General features: G+C 40.2%; 1 protein-coding gene across 1 annotated transcript; it reads right to left on the bottom strand.

Moving 5' to 3' along the window:
• Positions 1 to 6,355: 6,355 nt before the first annotated feature.
• Positions 6,356 to 6,985, bottom strand: LOC136051238 (interferon alpha-2-like). Its single transcript, XM_065740568.1, is given in 1 exon segment — positions 6,356 to 6,985. A coding segment is annotated over 1 exon segment (630 nt).
• Between the last annotated feature and the right edge of the window lie 9,569 nt (positions 6,986 to 16,554).

The following is a 16,554-nucleotide window of genomic DNA, read 5'->3' as shown; positions in this document are numbered from 1 at the left end:
AGCTGAACCTGATCTTGCCTAGCCTACTTCAGCCTAGCCAAGTCTGACTTGATCTAAAATAGCCTGACCTAGCCTAATTTGGTTTCTTGCCAGCACCAATAAGATACTCTCTAAATCCCACTAACTTTGCCTCCCAAGTCAGTGGAACATTTTCAATGATCACTGGAGAATAAAAAATGAAAAGTAATTTTTTTTCTCTTCTGGTTAATAGTGCTGCAACAATGCTAACAAGGAAGGTTGGCAGCATAGCATGAAGGTGGCACTTTACTTCAGATAGAGAAATAATTTTGCATTTCTTACACAGAAGTATCTTTTAATTCATACCCCTGTGAATTATGCGCACTACTGACAGGGGAAATGTGTATGAACAAGATTCCTGCTGCCCTTAAGTATTTTGAATACCTTAATATAAATGAGATGAAAAAGAATATCATTGGCAATGATAATAGTATATAAACTGCCTTCTGGCAATAAATGTTTTCCCACTAGCACTCACATTGAAGCATATCCCACCTTACAGGCGGTTTAAAATTTATCACTGTGAAAAAATCACCAAGAACATAATGACTGTCTAGTAGGATTTCATGTAAAAGTGCAAGTTCATGTAAAAGTCTAGGGAATGTCATCTGATGTCATGTCTGCAAGTGGCTTGGAGCTCCCAGCAAGGCCACATCTTGCAAGGGCAAGAAATCCCTCCCTCCATGGCAAGCAGGTGATTTCTTTTGTTGGGATGATGTGTTTTTCCTGGCTGACTTTCCCCCATGGTACCTCCATGGGGTGTGGTACCATGGGCACACAGGCATGCTGAGCTCTCCGGCTGGTGTGGTACTCACTTCTATGGCTCAAGAGACATCACCCTTTCTTGGCTAAGGAAAGTATTCCTTCCTTAGGAGAAAATAATAAATCAGCATTAAATAAATGGCTAAACAAATAAGTTAAACAGATGGTTATTGAAATGCTTTGCCCCTAGCTCTTGCAAAACAGCCTCCACACTGTGTGCCTCTGGGAAGCTGGCTGGTGTGAATGATCCTGCCAGGAGCTGAGGTCGTGGCTGTAATAAGATCCAGCAGCTGGCAGAGTAGCTCTTTTCAAGTATCAGGACAACATACAGAAGTAACAAAGGCTCATCCAGCCTCATGATTTGCAAGATCCGTTGTGGATAAGTGCCAAGTTAGCACTCCCACTGAAAACAAGGGCACCCATGCTGCCTGATAGATATGGTCCTCATGCCCACCCTCAGCACCAGTGCCAGCCACCCTGCAGCAGAGACTGGCAGGAGGCATTTCAAGGGAAAAAGTCCTGCCATCTGCATGGCTTTGGTAATCTATATCCAACCTTTCGTATCTGCCATTCTTAAGGATGGTCCTTTCCTACTGCAGGCATGGGTATTTTAGACATGAGTCAGCATTACTCTCCTTACTTGTTCCTCCCTGGAAGTCTTTTGTGGGAGCAGGTGACCCAACCAGTCACTTCTCAGCAGATGGGGAAATACACTGGTTTTGCAAAGGGAGGCAATGAAAGGATCAACTGAGTATTTAAGACATACTCAGCTCGGCAATGAGTCATGAGTCTCTGTGCTCCAGCTCACTGCACCCAGTTTCACTGGGATGAGACCCACAGACCCATCAAATCATCAGGAGGAATTAGCTCTCAATGGCCAGGGAAATTCCCTTTTTTTTAGCTTTAGCTATTACTAAAAGTCACTTACTACAGAAGTTGTGATAATAGTTTTCAACACTTTCAAGAGACTGTTACCCTGTTATGAGGAACTCAGAAGGAAAGGGAAATGTGCTAGTGACCAGATCTTTTCTGAATACACGCGAATAGCTGTGACAGGCATTTAATCTTGCCCAAAGGACAATAGCATGAGTTTTAACTATTAAAATTATAATTCCAAGTAAAGATGTCTAAGAGCCAATGGGAGCTCTACACAGTAAGTGGAGACCAGAACTGAGTCCACCTCTAAGTTGATGAGATCTGAACAGAAAGTGTATTAATTCCTTAAAGAAGGAACAACATTTTCACAAATATTTAAAGTAAAATAGGGTTGTGTGGTGGAATTTTTTTTATTTTTATTCTTTTCTGGTTGGGTGGAGGGCTGTTTAGTTGTTTTTTGTATTATAGAAGAAAAGCTTTCAGTTTTATTTAAATGTCAAGATATTTCCTTTCTGGAAAAAAAAATGAACTGAACTTGCAGTACTCCAGCTAAGTCCAGAGGAAGCTGTAAAGGTTCTGGCCTACCAAGATAAGAAAATTGAGGAATACAGCATTCAGTAAAAGCTAAAGTGAGTAGACACCATAGTAAGTGGCCTGAAGGGGGCACATACACCACTTGGAATCTCAGTATTTCTTCTTAATGTGCATTTTGACTCTGAAAATGCTGTTCTAACGGTTATTTTGTGGAGATGAACATTAGTGGTGTTTACTTCCATATTTTCAAAAATCAGATTGTTATTTGGATTGGGTCTCAAGCTGTTATTTGCTCAGAATTGTGAATTATTCATCAGTGAAGTTAATACCCAGTTTTCCAACCCCAACTAGAAAGTGCTTGCCTGCAAGAAGGCTGGTCCTGGAAAGCCAGACTCCCTCTTGCTGGGAGAAATCAGGAGTGACATGAACTTCTCTGTGCTCATCAATTCATGAAGTGCTGTTGCTTCAAAACTAACACCCCTTCAATTAAATTAAGAGAGCTGCCAGTTCATGTGTTCTGGGTTTTTGTTTTAGTATCATACAGAGAGAAGAGGCATTCACCCAGGACGCAACTGATGAGGAACCTAAAATTTGTTTGGAAACAAGAGCATGCAGCAGTGAGTTTGCACAGTAGGGAGGGGTCCCACTGCAGCACCATAGTTGTCTTCCAGTTTGTGGAAGTAACTTCAGCCCCTGAATGTCTGCAGGCTAAGAAGGCATTCTTTGCTCTGTCTGCCAGAGTTTGCTCCTGTGGGAGCCCTCAGTGTTGAAAAGAGATGCTGCGCCCTACCAAGATTTTTTGATACAATTGTAGAAAACACTGGTATAAATGAGTCATCTTTGCCTACAATAATAATAGAAAGATTTTTTTTATATTGAAAAGCACAGTCACCATATTGGGAAACATCAAATTCTTACCTTTACATCTTTTATGCAATGCATGAACTTTCTAAAGAAAAGTTAATTTCCTCAAGAGCAGATCCTGCTCCTCTCTTCAGTCCACATTGCTCTGATAGAAGGGCACACAGCTGTCCTTCCTACAAGCTAGGGCCCTGGATAATTGTTTGGGGAGTTACTCACATGGGCTTTTTTCTGTTTTGCTTTTATTTTGTTTTACTTTTCATTCTTTTCCTTGTTTTCTTTTGTTTTGTTCTCTTTCTCTTCAATTCTAAAATGAAGTAAAGGCAGAGTTTGTGGAATATGCCAAATTTGTGGGATCTGAACAATGAAGCACTAGTGGGCATGTCTTATGAGAAAATGTATGACTTTTTTTTTTTTTTTTTTACCTGTAAGCACTCTCAGCTTGGAAAGATTTTGTTTTTCTCTGTTAAAATTTCTACCTAGATGTAAGCCTTCATGTTCACTGTTTTATTCATTTCCATTTGAAAAGAATTTATGTTCAAAACAGTATTTTACTATTTATGTCTCTATTTCTCAAAAAAATCCAAGTGGAGGAAGTACTGGAAACCTTCTGTAATGGTGATAAAATACAGCTTGCTGCAAAACACTATAATGGCAAGTGAAAGAAAGGATCTGATGACTCTCTACATTTCTTTATTTACCTTTCTTTTTTCACATTAAAGATTCTTCGCTTTTCTTTGAAGTAACCAAAGAAATATTGTAAATATTGTTTGATATTTACTTTTTACCTCTTAATTGTTCAGCAGCCATTCTCTTCCAGGGTGTCTATGCTTAACTGGGTCTTTGAGATGCTGTCTCTTTACAAACAATTTCTGCAACCTCACAGATGTCTGAAAATTAATGAAAATCAAATGCTGGTTTCTACGCTTGTATCCATCATCTCTGAAATCCTCTTCCTTTCTTCATAAGTAGTTCATTTTTCTTTCAGTTCCCTACTGTAAACCTAATAGCAGATTACTGACTGATAGGCAACACAATGTTAAAGAGATGCTATCTTGACAAAACATACACACATTCACCTGCAATTCTTGTCTATAATCTCACTTTGCCCTCTAGTGCCCATTCTGTTGTTTTGTGCACTTTGAAGTACCCCGTCGGCTGAAACGATTCAAAACCTGTATCTGCTCTGTAATGAGGTTATTAAGGATAATTATGAACTAGATAAGCTTTTCAGGGTGAGAGTTGCTGAATAATCAATGGGCAATGAATTTAACATATTCCTACTGCAGGAAGGTGAAGCAGAAAACCCTGTAATCCCTCATGAGTGAGCAGTTGAAGATATTTCATTCCATTTCCATGTTTCAGTAAAAATGAGGCTGTTTCAGTATCAGTTTACTGCATTGAAGAAGTATCCTAGAATGTCACAACCAGAAAACTGAACAGGCTGAATGTCCTTTTATTGTACAGGCTTGCAGAAGTGCGAAAAGCAAACAAGCAGTGGAAATCAGATTTCTATCGGTCTGGCAGTAGAACTATTCCAGGTGCTGTTGGTTACAAAGCACAAGAAATTCTCTTCCATAGGTTCTTTTTTTGTTTGTTTTTTTTGGTGAGATCTCACTCTTTTATCTTTCTGTTTGTGCTGAATCATGGTACAGTTGTTAGCAGGTTTTCTTTCTGGTATTTCCGCTTCAGACCTGATCCCTATAGGTGTCGTCATTCCCTTTAGCTTGCGTCCATAACTGGCAGAGAAGAGAGTATGTATACCCTGCAAAAGAGACCTCTGTCACAGATAGGATACCTGAGATCTGGACAACCATTGCTGTTGTTCTTAGCAGTTCATTTTCATCCAGACCCACTTTTATTATCTGTACTTTAAATGCTGATATTCTGAAGGGCTACAGACCAGGGAAAGCTTTGAAACAGCTGCTCACCAGATGCCAAAATCAACCCCTAGCAATTTCAGCCCTTTAGGACTGGAATTTCCTTCTCATAGGAACTTTTCTCAACATCTCAACCCTGCCTCTTCATGCAGGACCCAGAAGTTCATCAGTTTTGGCCATAGGATCCAGTTGGTTTTTTGGACTTCCTTTTAATGAATTTATCATTTTATACCAAAGTTCAGTTGGTAATCCAGCTTGTATGTAACTCTGTATTCCCTCTTTCTAACAAACAGCGACTACAGAAAACACAATTATTTGAAATGATGTTACCTAGGGACAGTATCCTAAGTGTAAAATCCTATTCTATCCTTGCAGAAATTAGTGGACTTTTGTCCAGTAGAAGCAGTTTATTTTGAGTAAATTGTTTATATTATTAGTCAAAACTGTGTTCTGTTATGTATGGGGGGAACTTTGCTGGAATACTGACAGCCACATGTTTCTGTGGATTAATTTATGAGCAAACAGAAAGAGGCAGAAGATGTAATGCAGCAAGAAAGCACAGCACAAAAGTGAACTGAAATGGAATCAAGTCTGAGATTGCAGTGGCAAGGATGAATATGACCATGAGCAAGTAGGACGTGCCACTGGCTAATGTGGCTTTAGGATAGTTTTACGCAGAGAAGTTTCTTCAAATAAGCTTGTGAAAGAAGTTAAAGTGAATTGGAAAGATGACAAGATGCAAAAAAAGAAAACATTTCCCAGCAAGCTAGAGGAGGGAAATGTATTTTAACTAAAAGTGGCAGTATGCAACCGACAAGTTATTGCAGAAACTATAGCTATTGCAAACAGATTCCCATGTAGACAGATTCTTCTAGAATTACTTTATCTCTTTGAACAAAGCAAATTTTCAAATGAATCAAATATATAAAAGGAAACACTCTTGGAAAAGAGTGTACAAAACTTGAAAGAATAATGAGCAGTACCACTCTAAACCAGGACCATTTAAATGAACAGCACATCGCTTTATTTTTGATGTAAACTTGATCAGTAGAAATATAGTAATTCCTGTGAAGTGAAGGATGTGTTTTCCATTCACAAATAAATGATTCTTTGTATGAGGGTGAAATAGAGACAGAAAGGAGTAGAACATATTACCATATGATAACATCATTCGTCCTAAGATTATCATCCCTTCCCATGAAGTAAACTCACTGAAAAGTCATACAGATTATTTTACAGGTAGTGTATACATAATGATCACAAAAGAGAAGTTTATCCAACACTGAACATATTACATTTTCAAAAATAAATATTAGCAATGTAATCATTCAAATATGATCAAGGTGAACCAGAAGCATTGTCACAAGATAAATTATAGTATTTAATTTAAAAGCTAAGTTATATCAGGTTTAAATTTTTGTACCTTAGTTGTAAAGCTTCCTTATGACTTTATCAATCAGTTGAAGACATCTCCTCATTTCTGCACGGCTGATCTCCCAGGAGCACAGGTTGTGTTGCTTCTCTTTAAGAAAATAGTCTATCTTTTGAAAATATTTTTTCACTTTCAGTCTGTTGACTTCTTTACTCCAAAAATATTGAGTCTGTTTCTTGATTATGCATGCCTCCAATTGCTCAATTTGCTGACAGAGTCCATTTTGGAACTGTTCTAGGGCTGCCCCATCCCAGGCAGCTAGAGTCATATTTTTGCTAAAGATATAGAAGATGTGTTGCAAGATTTCTTCAATGGCTACTTTAACAGTTTCTTTCTGTCTGCGTTTTAGAACCTGCTCAGGAAAGCTGAAGGACATTTTCTCTCTTAGACACTGTTGAGGAAATTTTTTGCCCATTTTGTCCAAAAGCTGCAGGCTGTTCTCAATCACTTTTCTTTGCTGCAAAGGAAGGTAACTACAGTTAAGACTTGAGATGGTGATGGTGCACAACAGAATGAGGCCAAGTTGTATTAAGCCAAAAGTGTACATGATAAAGATAGGCAGCTAAGCTTCTCCTTTCCTGTATAAATCCCAAGTGAGAGGCTGGATTGCTTTGAAGGTCATTCATAGGCTCATGTTTTTTTCAAAATCTTGAAATTTAATTATTCTGTGGGAGAAGTTTTCTTTCATCCTTTTTTTTTTTTTTTTTTTTTGGTTTTTAAGGTTTTCCCCCTTGCGTATGCTTTTACACTTACCACTTTCATTTTCTGCTTTATGACTTCATTGTCTTTTTTTCTTATGCCACTTTCTTTTTATTTTGGCTGAACGTTAGGTTGAGTATCTTAGATCACCAATTCCCTCTTCAGAAATTCTACAGCATTATACAAATAATTCAAAACAACCCACAGAAATATCTTTAGTTTTTTAATAGTTTGACAGTGGGTTGACACACTGAAATACAGCACTATAAATGAAAAATCAAGGACATGCTGAATACTAATGTCATATTGTCTCCTTAGCATGGTTTATACCCCCCCACACACACAGTTTAGATGAGCTTTGTCTACCTATTTTCATTCATAGAAATTACTTTCTCCTAATCTTTAAGTCTGATGTCCACTTGGTGACAGCCACGTGAAACACAATGCACACTCCTGATGGCAATGCAGATTTTTATGAGCCCAATTGCATAGCTAATGATGGTGACTACACTGAAAAATACTGTTTTGTAGCTGAAGCTTTGTTCTATCAAATATTGTTATCATGCTCTTTGTATCTCTTGTAGTTTCCATGGAAATTAGTAGGAGACGTTACTTTCAGAACAACCTACATATTTTAAATGTATGTATATCTATAGATGTATTTGCATTAACAATATAAGTATATAAATGCATATATTTTATATACATATATTGTGGTAATTAAACAGGGCTTGATCTCGCTCAAAGACTGTAAGCACTATGAGAATAAAAATACTAACACTGAAACAAATACTTTTAAATATGAGCAACTGAGTCATAATAAACATCAATACCAACAGAGAACATGTCAGAATACTGACGTTCAATGGAGAGAAAAATGAAGAGAGAAGACAAAAATTGACCTAAAGTTTGTCCATTTGCTTTCTTTAGCCATATAGGTCAGGACTATTAGTGCACTTGGAAATCTCACTCTTTCATTTTACTCGGATGGAAGATAGTCTTAAACTTACATCTAGTTGTTTCTTCATCCTGTTGTGCAAACATATCTCACTGCAAACGAAATTTACAACAGCAAATGATTACATCTATATGAAGAGGTCAGACAAACTGTTTTTTTTTCAGCCTGAGATCTAGTTCTATGTTTTTGTGCAGTTGTTGCAGTGCCAGCCATTGCTACATGGTTGGCTTCATTCTTAGTCTGATGATCACTCCAAACAGATTTATGACACTATTTTAGGGCTTCCTTTGTGTTAAGCATATATGTATTCGGGAAGTATTAAAGATCATAAATTAAGACGAGCACAGCTATCCACATGAGCAAATTCCTTGGTGTCCTTGGTATTTGTTAAGCATACTTGGGTTGGATGATGTACTGCCACTATGAAGAATAAATTATTCCCTTATCAAAACTTTGCAATAGTGGTATTAAACAATAAGAACAGCTAGAACAGAATGGAAAGTAGATGATGTGGGACCAAATCTTACTTAGTGGGAATGTTCAATACTTTGAAAAAAATCCCTGAAGTGTTTTACTCTTATTAGATACAAAATGGCCATGGAGACTTATCATGTGCAAAAATACAGCTGTAAAAAATATATATTACAGCCATCAAGAAATCGATTAAAAATGTACCCGATTAAAAATGTACCTAGTCCACAGAAAAGTTTTCTACTACTACAGCATGTTTTTCCAAGCTGTAACAATGATCTTAATTCTTCTACTGGTATTAAACAGGTAAACTTTCTCACCTCCATTTCCCAGACATATGAGTTCTTTATTTCTTCTTTCAAAATACCTTTTAAAGGTTTCCCTCTCAATGAAGAGCCATTCCTGTTTTATTTTTTTATAATAACAAATTGTTGTTCCCCACTTGGTCAGCTTTTTTTTTTTTTTTAACTTTTGTACTGAGCAGAGTAATAGTACCTTCACATAACTTACAACACAGTCTTCTCTAATCACCTATCCTTAATGCTTAATTAAGAAATATTTATTTAAAAGTAATTGCTGGAAGAGGCAGCTGAGTGCTATAAGGCTGTAGCCCAGAATGCTTTTGATTATTTCTGTCTGTGGTTGAAGCAAAACCCACACTAACTTAGAATAAAAAGAGGAAATATGTTTACAAAGTACAGATATATTTCCAAGTAGACCTAATAGATTGCTCTTATAAAAAGAGTACCCAATCTTTGATTCCATACAAACAGCTCTGCCCTTGAAAAGTCATCTTACTACACAGGTATTCATCACAGAAGTGTAAGACTAGAGATAAATATGCACAACTTCATGCATTCCTAACACCTTCAAATTGTCACAAATTGCTTCTCCAAGAGAAGTTTTTAATCTCATTATAAAATGCAGTGAGTGCTTGGGATGAGTATTTGCCATCCCTTATCCCATGGGTTCTTTTATCTAGGCACCAATGCAAGCAATAATTCAGAGTTCAGGCTACACTCATGCAGGCAAATGGAGCAGTGCACTGGAACTTTCCAGCAAAATAGGAGCATGGATAATCCAATCAAAATAAGCAGTTCCTCTCAACATTTTACCCACTCAAGCTATCAGTTTCTTTTCTCTGTTAACTTGTTAAAACCACACTGATTTTTAACAACTAAACACGCCACCAAGGTTTTCAAACAGGCTCATCTTGTCACCATACATGGTATCTATCTTAAAAAGGGAAAAGGGAGTAGTGCATGATTAACGCCATCCCTGGAATAATTGCACAAGAATGGATAAGAAAGTTACATACATAAATACATATATACAAAACTACAAAATCTTCCTTATGAAGAATATGTTCAGTAGTTTTAAATGTTCACAGCATAGTTAATTTATCTTATATACTCCATTTTCATTCACACTCAATATCACAGTCTGCACTAAGAAGTAACTCAGCCATGTGATGTTTCCAACCTGGTGTACTGATTCCTGGCATTCTGTTGACCTGTCCCAATACAATTAAGTGTTTTACCTTATCAGTGTATCACCTTATTTCAGTGAATTATTCATTCACTGAAATAAATTGTGCACTGTGTACTTGGTATTGCAAAGTATTGTTTCATAAATTGCAATTCTACAAAACAAATTCTAATAAAAAGTGCTACAGATATTTACCTGAAAAGAGGTTTGAGAGTCCTCAACAAAGCAGCAGCAGAGAGAATTATTATAACCTACTCTTTTGGCATGAAGAAAAAAAAAGATGATAGCTTTCTTTATTATATTTAAGAATTGTCATCTTACTTATAAAAGTAAGATGTTTAAAACTAAGCTGTAGGTCAAGGGCATTTCCAAGGGACTGTGTTCAGGAGATGGAGAAAAAGACAGGGGAGATAGTAAACCCATGTTCCACTCCCTCCATATGCCTTGCTGCGCCAAGCCCTTTCTCTTGCTGGCCCTCAGCACATCCAGAGAGGTCTCGCCCAAGTGGGCAACAGGCTGTAGATCATCCTGGTTAACTTCATTCCAGCTGCTTTGTGTCCTGTGAGCTGCAGGCAACAGCTTTCTATTGAATCAACATGGTGACTGCAGCTGAGGCTAAGGCAGAAACCAAAAGTGGAGGACCATAACCTCCTGGTCAGACACATATGCCCAGGCAGAACTCCAAGATGTCCTGAATTTCCACTGCAGGGAATTCCAGAATCTGTAAGTGCCCCTAGGACCTGAGGGCAGAGGGAATGTCATCACTACAAGAGTGTCCAGCTTGGCAAACTTTTTGAGCATTTGGCCAGTCGCATGAGGAAATCAACAGGCTGCTCAGTGTCCAGCAATTGGAGAGAGACTGGTGCCTGGTGTCATGCAGTGACACAGGCAGACCAACAGCCGTTATAAGTTCCTGCAAGGGAAAGAAGATAAGCCAGCTTCCAACCTGGAGGAGTTAGACTGAAAAAACACTTGAGATGAAGGAGACTGGACTATCATCAAAAGCAGGGTAGGACCCTCAGAACAGAAGAAGAGGTTTCCCCTCACCCCTGAAGTGTAAGAAATACAAGGCTCGGGGGGTAAGAAAAAGAGATGGTGTGGGTAACAGTCAGGGCCCAGGAAACTACCTGAATTAGAACCAGCACCACAAAAAAAATAACAAGGGTGTAAAGTAACTGGGGACTCCTCACTGATGGGCAATGAAACAAACGTTTACTGCCTAGACAATCTCTCTAGAATTTGCTGCCTGCTGTCAATCCGCATTTGCGATCTCAAGAGGCTAACACACCAGCTACAGTCAGAAATGTACAGCCCATCCCTGCTCTTTCAGGTGAGGTTGCATGAGGCTGCAAGAAGGAGACTAAGAAATATCAAGAGACTTCATGGCCTTCAGAAAGGTGCTGAAGGGACAGGTAGTGGTCTCTGTCCTCCCAGTTGGGGGCTGGGATCAGAAAATAAGGAAACAAATGGATCAGGTAAATGATTATCTGCATGGACGGTGCCACACTCAGGACTTTGGGTTCCGTGCTCTCAGTCAAACGTTGAGGAAACTCAACATGTTACTGCCAGATGGGATGCCAATGAGCAGAAGGGGGGAGAATAATATTGGGCAGCAATCTGATTAGGCTGATTAGAAGAGCTTTAAACTAGATTTGATGGCAAAAAGGGATATACTACTAACAGAGAAGAGCAAGGGAACACTGCCACTTTAGAAAGCAGGGAAGAACCTCAAAGGAATTATGGAGGGCTCCTCAAAGAAGATAGCCCACCTGAGAGGCCTCTGCATTAGTTCACACATTGTGGGACGTGAGCAGGAGCTGATGCAATTCAAAAACTATGACCTAATCACTATCACAGAAACATGGTGGGATGAATCACACAACTTAAAACACTGCAGACAGATGCTGCAAGTTTTTTAGAAGGATGGGCAGGTAAAGCTGAGTTCAGCTGTTTCCTTGTGTTAGGAAATGGATAGATTGTGAAGAGCAGCTTCTGAGAAACAGCCACGTCCAGGTTAAAAGCTTGTGAGGAAAAATTAAAGATTGAACCAATACAGGACATCTGGTGGGTATCTACTACAGGCTGTCTGATCAAGGGGAGCCTGTTAATGACACCTCCTTTCTTCAGCTAAGAGAGACACTGCTTTCACAGGCTCTCATCCTGGTGGGGGACTTCAGCCACCTGGATGTCACCTGGAAAAGCAACACAGTAGGCCCTAAGCAAACCTGGAGTCAGCTGAGGATAACTTCCTGGTCCAGGTGTTAGACAAGCCAACCAGAGGAGAAGCATTACTGAACCTGGTGATCACCAATTCGTATGAGATAATAAAGTTGAAGGCTGGAAGCAATCTGTGCTGTAGCAATTACACTCTAGTTGAGTTCATGATCTCAAAAAATGTGGGCCTGGCAATAAGCAAAGTCAGGATCCTGAACTTCACAAAAGTGAACTTCCAGCTATTTAAAGTTTGATGAGATCTGAGAAGCTGTTCTTAGGAACAAAGGAATCAAGCTCTTTGAGGATGCCTGTCTGAGAGCCCAAGAGTTTTCTATTCCAGCATGTAAGAAATCATGCTGGGGAGGCAGAAAATGAGTATGGCTGAGAAAGGACCTGCTGATGAGACTAAGGTGTAAGAAGGAAATGCATGGGTAGTGGAAGCAGGGACATGTGGCCTGGGTATAGTATAGGAATGTTGACTGGATGTTTAGAGATGTGATTGGGAAAGCCAAGGCACAGATGGAACCAAATATGGCAAGGGATATGAAAAATAACAAGAAAGGGTTCCACAGGTAAATAGATCAAAAGAGAAAGACCAAGGAGACTGTATCCCCTCTGATTAATTACAAGAGAGAATCATCTACAACTGACGTGGAGAAGGCTGAGGTTACTTGACCCAGTCTTCGACGGAAGTTGGGCTTCCAAGATCTTTCAAATCTCTGAAGCTCTAGGTGGAGGTCTGGGGAGCAAAATCCCTCTCACTGTAAGTAAAGAGTGAGTTCAGGACCATCTAATTAAATTGAGTATGTATTGGGGCCAGATGACATGCATCCCAAGGTCTTAAAGGAACTGGCTGATGTAAATGCCAAGCCACTCTTCGCTGGTATTTGACAAATCATGGTTGTGAAGTCCTGTGTGAGTGGAAAAAGGGAAATGTCACTCCCATTTTTAACAAGGGTAAAACAAGACTTGGGAAACCACAAGCTGGTAAGCCCTACCATGGTGCCTGGGAAGATTATGGAAAACATCTTCCTGGAAACTATGCTAGGGTGCTGCAAGATGAGCAGCTGATCTGAGACAGCCAGCACAGCTTAACCAAGGGCAGACTGTGCCTGACCAATCCAGTGGCCTTCTGTGATTGAGTGACAGTGTCACCAGATAAAAGAAGAGCAACTGATATCACTTACTTTCTGCAAGGTTTTTGGTATGGCCCCACATGACATTGTTATCTCTAAGGTGGAGACATACAGATATCAAGGGTGAACAATCCAGTAGATAAGGCATTTGTTAGATGGCCGCAGCCATAGGGTTGCAGTCAATGGCTCTAGGTCCATTTGGAGGCCGGAGATGAGTGCTGTCTTTAAGGGATCTGTGTTGTGACCTATCTTCTTTTTATCATATTTTCATAGACAGTTGAATTTAGTGCACCCTCAGCAAGCTTGCATATGACTCCAAGCTGAGCAATGTGGTTTACACGAGAGAAAGAAGGGATATCATGCAGAGGGACCTGGAAAAGCTGGATAAGTGGGCCCACATTAACCCAGTGAGGTTCAGTAAGGCAAAGTGGAAGCTGCTGTACCTGGGTTGGGGCAATCCCAGATATGTACAGAATGGGAGAAGAAGGCAGTGAGAGCAAGCCTGTAGAAAAGGACTTGACAGTTCTTGTGGATAAAAGGCTCTCCATATAAGCCAGCAGTGCATGAATTCAGCCTAGAAGGCCAAGTGTATCCTAGGCTGCCTCAAAAGAGGGATGGCTCGCAAGGAGAGGTGATTGTCCCTCGCTTACTCTGCCCTTATCTAGGTCTGGGGCCCTCAGAATAAGATGTGAAGTCCTCAGAATAAGAAAGATGTGAAGCTGTTGGATTGAGTCCAAAGGAAGCTACGAAGATGACTCAGAAGGCTGAAGCATGTCTCCTACAAAGAGTCTGAGGGAGTGGGCTTGTACAGCCTGCAGAAGACTTTAGGGAGACTTCACTGTGAAATTTCAGTACTAGAAGACTTTATAAAAAAGAAGGAGACCAACTTTTTACATGGTCAGACAGTGATAGGACAAGGGGTAATCATTTTAAACTAAAACGAGGCAGATTTAAAATAGATGTTAATAGGAAAAGTCTTAATGGGAGAGTGGTGAGGTCCTGGTGCCAGCTGTGGGGTAAATAACTCCTAAGGACGGTACTTCACAAAGAAATAGAAATAGTATAGATGATGGTATATTTTGAGTAGTTCTATATAGATAGTATACAAATAATACAGAAGAGAAGATGGCTCACCTTCAGGATATCAAGGCTTGCAGGGGACTCCACGTGGGAGGGATCTCCAAGAAGAGATCCTTCCCTGGTGGTGGTCAGCCCTTAAATGGGGTTTGGGAGAGGTGGAGCCAGGCTCCACCCCTTCCAATCACACAGGTATATCACCTCCACCTGTGCCCCCATGGCTGACTTGGTGCTCACCTCAGGTGACCAATCAGTGGTTCAGGCCGTGATTCAGCAGTTCCCATACACCAGCTGCCCAGAGAAGCTGTGAATGCCCCATCTCTGGAGATGCTCAAGGCCAGAATGGATGGGGCCCTGGGCAATGTGATCTAGTGGGTGGCAACTGCACCTGTGACAGGGGTGTTGAAGCTGGATGATCTTTAAATCCCTTCCAACTCAACCAGCTCTATGATCCTATGATCTTCAATATTAATCTGAAACAGTGCTTGAGAGATTGCAGTTCTAGAGGCTTTGCAGTCGCTCCAGATTTAATATGGAAGATATTTCCTTCCTTCCTGTGGAACACTGAGCGACCCAACACTTCCAAAGAACCCCATGTCCAGACTAGCTTATATACTTCCACGTGCTGTGAAGCTATAATGCCCAGTTCTCAGGTGCGGGCGCTCCCACGATGGTTGTCATCAGCTCCTTATATACAGCACAAAGCTTCAAAGTGTGTGCGATTGCACGAGAACATCAAAGGCTGGTCTGGAGCACGTGGTCACCATGTGTCCCGCAGGACAGATGGCAGCACTTAGAAGGTCGCACAGAACAAGGAAAGTAGCAGTGTCCCCTGTTGCTTGGCTATGACATATGTCTTGGGCAGAAACTGATGAACCTAAGGCCTCAACATGTGGCAGGAGAAATAGGCCGCTCTGGGAGCACCTGCAAAATGGCATCACTTTGTACTAGGCTAGCACAGATACCTAAGATCTGAATTTTTGCTAGGGTTGTGTTTTTGGGTGTTTTTGTTTGGTTGGTTGGTTGGTTTTGTTTTTTTATTTTTATTTTGTTTGTTTTTAAATTTCTGTTTCTAAAATATCTCCAAATATCCTTGGTCAGTGGTATTTATTCCATTTGCTGTCCTGTGAACCTGGATGCCTTAGTTCTTTCTTGCTCCTAAGTAGCTCTCCAGACATTCACTTTAGGGCAACTCTGTAGTGTGAGTGACCCACAAAACAGAGCGATGATGCAAAGGTTGTTTGTTTGCTTTCTGTAGTGTAGAAGCTGGAGACAAAAGTTTGGATTGCTTCTTTTTTGCCTTCTATTCTTTCCCACAGAGGGGGGATTGGCCCAGAGAGTTGGCAGTAAGGGAGTGGTTGACTCAGAGTTGATGAGTGAACAAAACAGAATCAAAGACTGAGTCATTTCTCCTAACCTGTTCCTGAGTTTGGAAAGCAGCCTGTGAAAAAATCTGGCACTGTGTGGTTTTACTTAGCCAAATACTTGCAGACTGATGCTGGCTCCTTCACTTCCCAAAACCGTTTTTGACATTTCACAGACACTCAAAATCAACACAGAAGAAGCACTCCTTCACAGGTTGACAGCGCAGATGGAAGGTGGAAGTGTTCAACTTCCGCTGTCCTCAGAGGATCAGGAGGTTTGAGCTTTGCTAAAATGATTTGGTATTCTGTAGGATGAGGGAAGGCTGTGTAGTGCTGTTCTGGGTCACAAGGGAAACCAAATCTCAGCTAACATTCAGAGTAGACATTCTCTATTCATAAAACATGCAAGATAAAAAGCTCTTCTTTGTCTGTCCTATTTTGTTGTGTTCTTAATTAGTAAAAAACTACAATTCGTAACTTGGTAGAATCAAACATTAAAGAACTGTTTGCTCTTCGTTGCTTGCATAAATTCATTGTTGCTATGGAAAAACAATGGAATTGCACTTGCTTAAGCAATACTAAATTTCATAGAATCATAGAATTCTTAAGAGTTGGAATGAACCTCAGGGGGCCATCTATTCCAACTCCCTTGCAGTGAACAGGGACACTACAGCTAGATCAGGTTGCTCAGGCCTTGATCCAGCCTCACCTTGAGAGACTTTCAGGGTCTGGGCATCAACCACAGCACTAGGTAACAAGTTGCAGTGCCTCACCTCCCTCACTG

This window comes from Cyrtonyx montezumae, unplaced genomic scaffold (genome assembly GCF_038088225.1).
Source record: "Cyrtonyx montezumae isolate F1298 unplaced genomic scaffold, pur_monq_1.0 scaffold_29, whole genome shotgun sequence".
NCBI classification, from domain to species: domain Eukaryota; kingdom Metazoa; phylum Chordata; class Aves; order Galliformes; family Odontophoridae; genus Cyrtonyx; species Cyrtonyx montezumae.
Note: the sequence above shows the minus strand (reverse complement) of the source record. Positions and strands in the feature narration are given on the sequence as shown.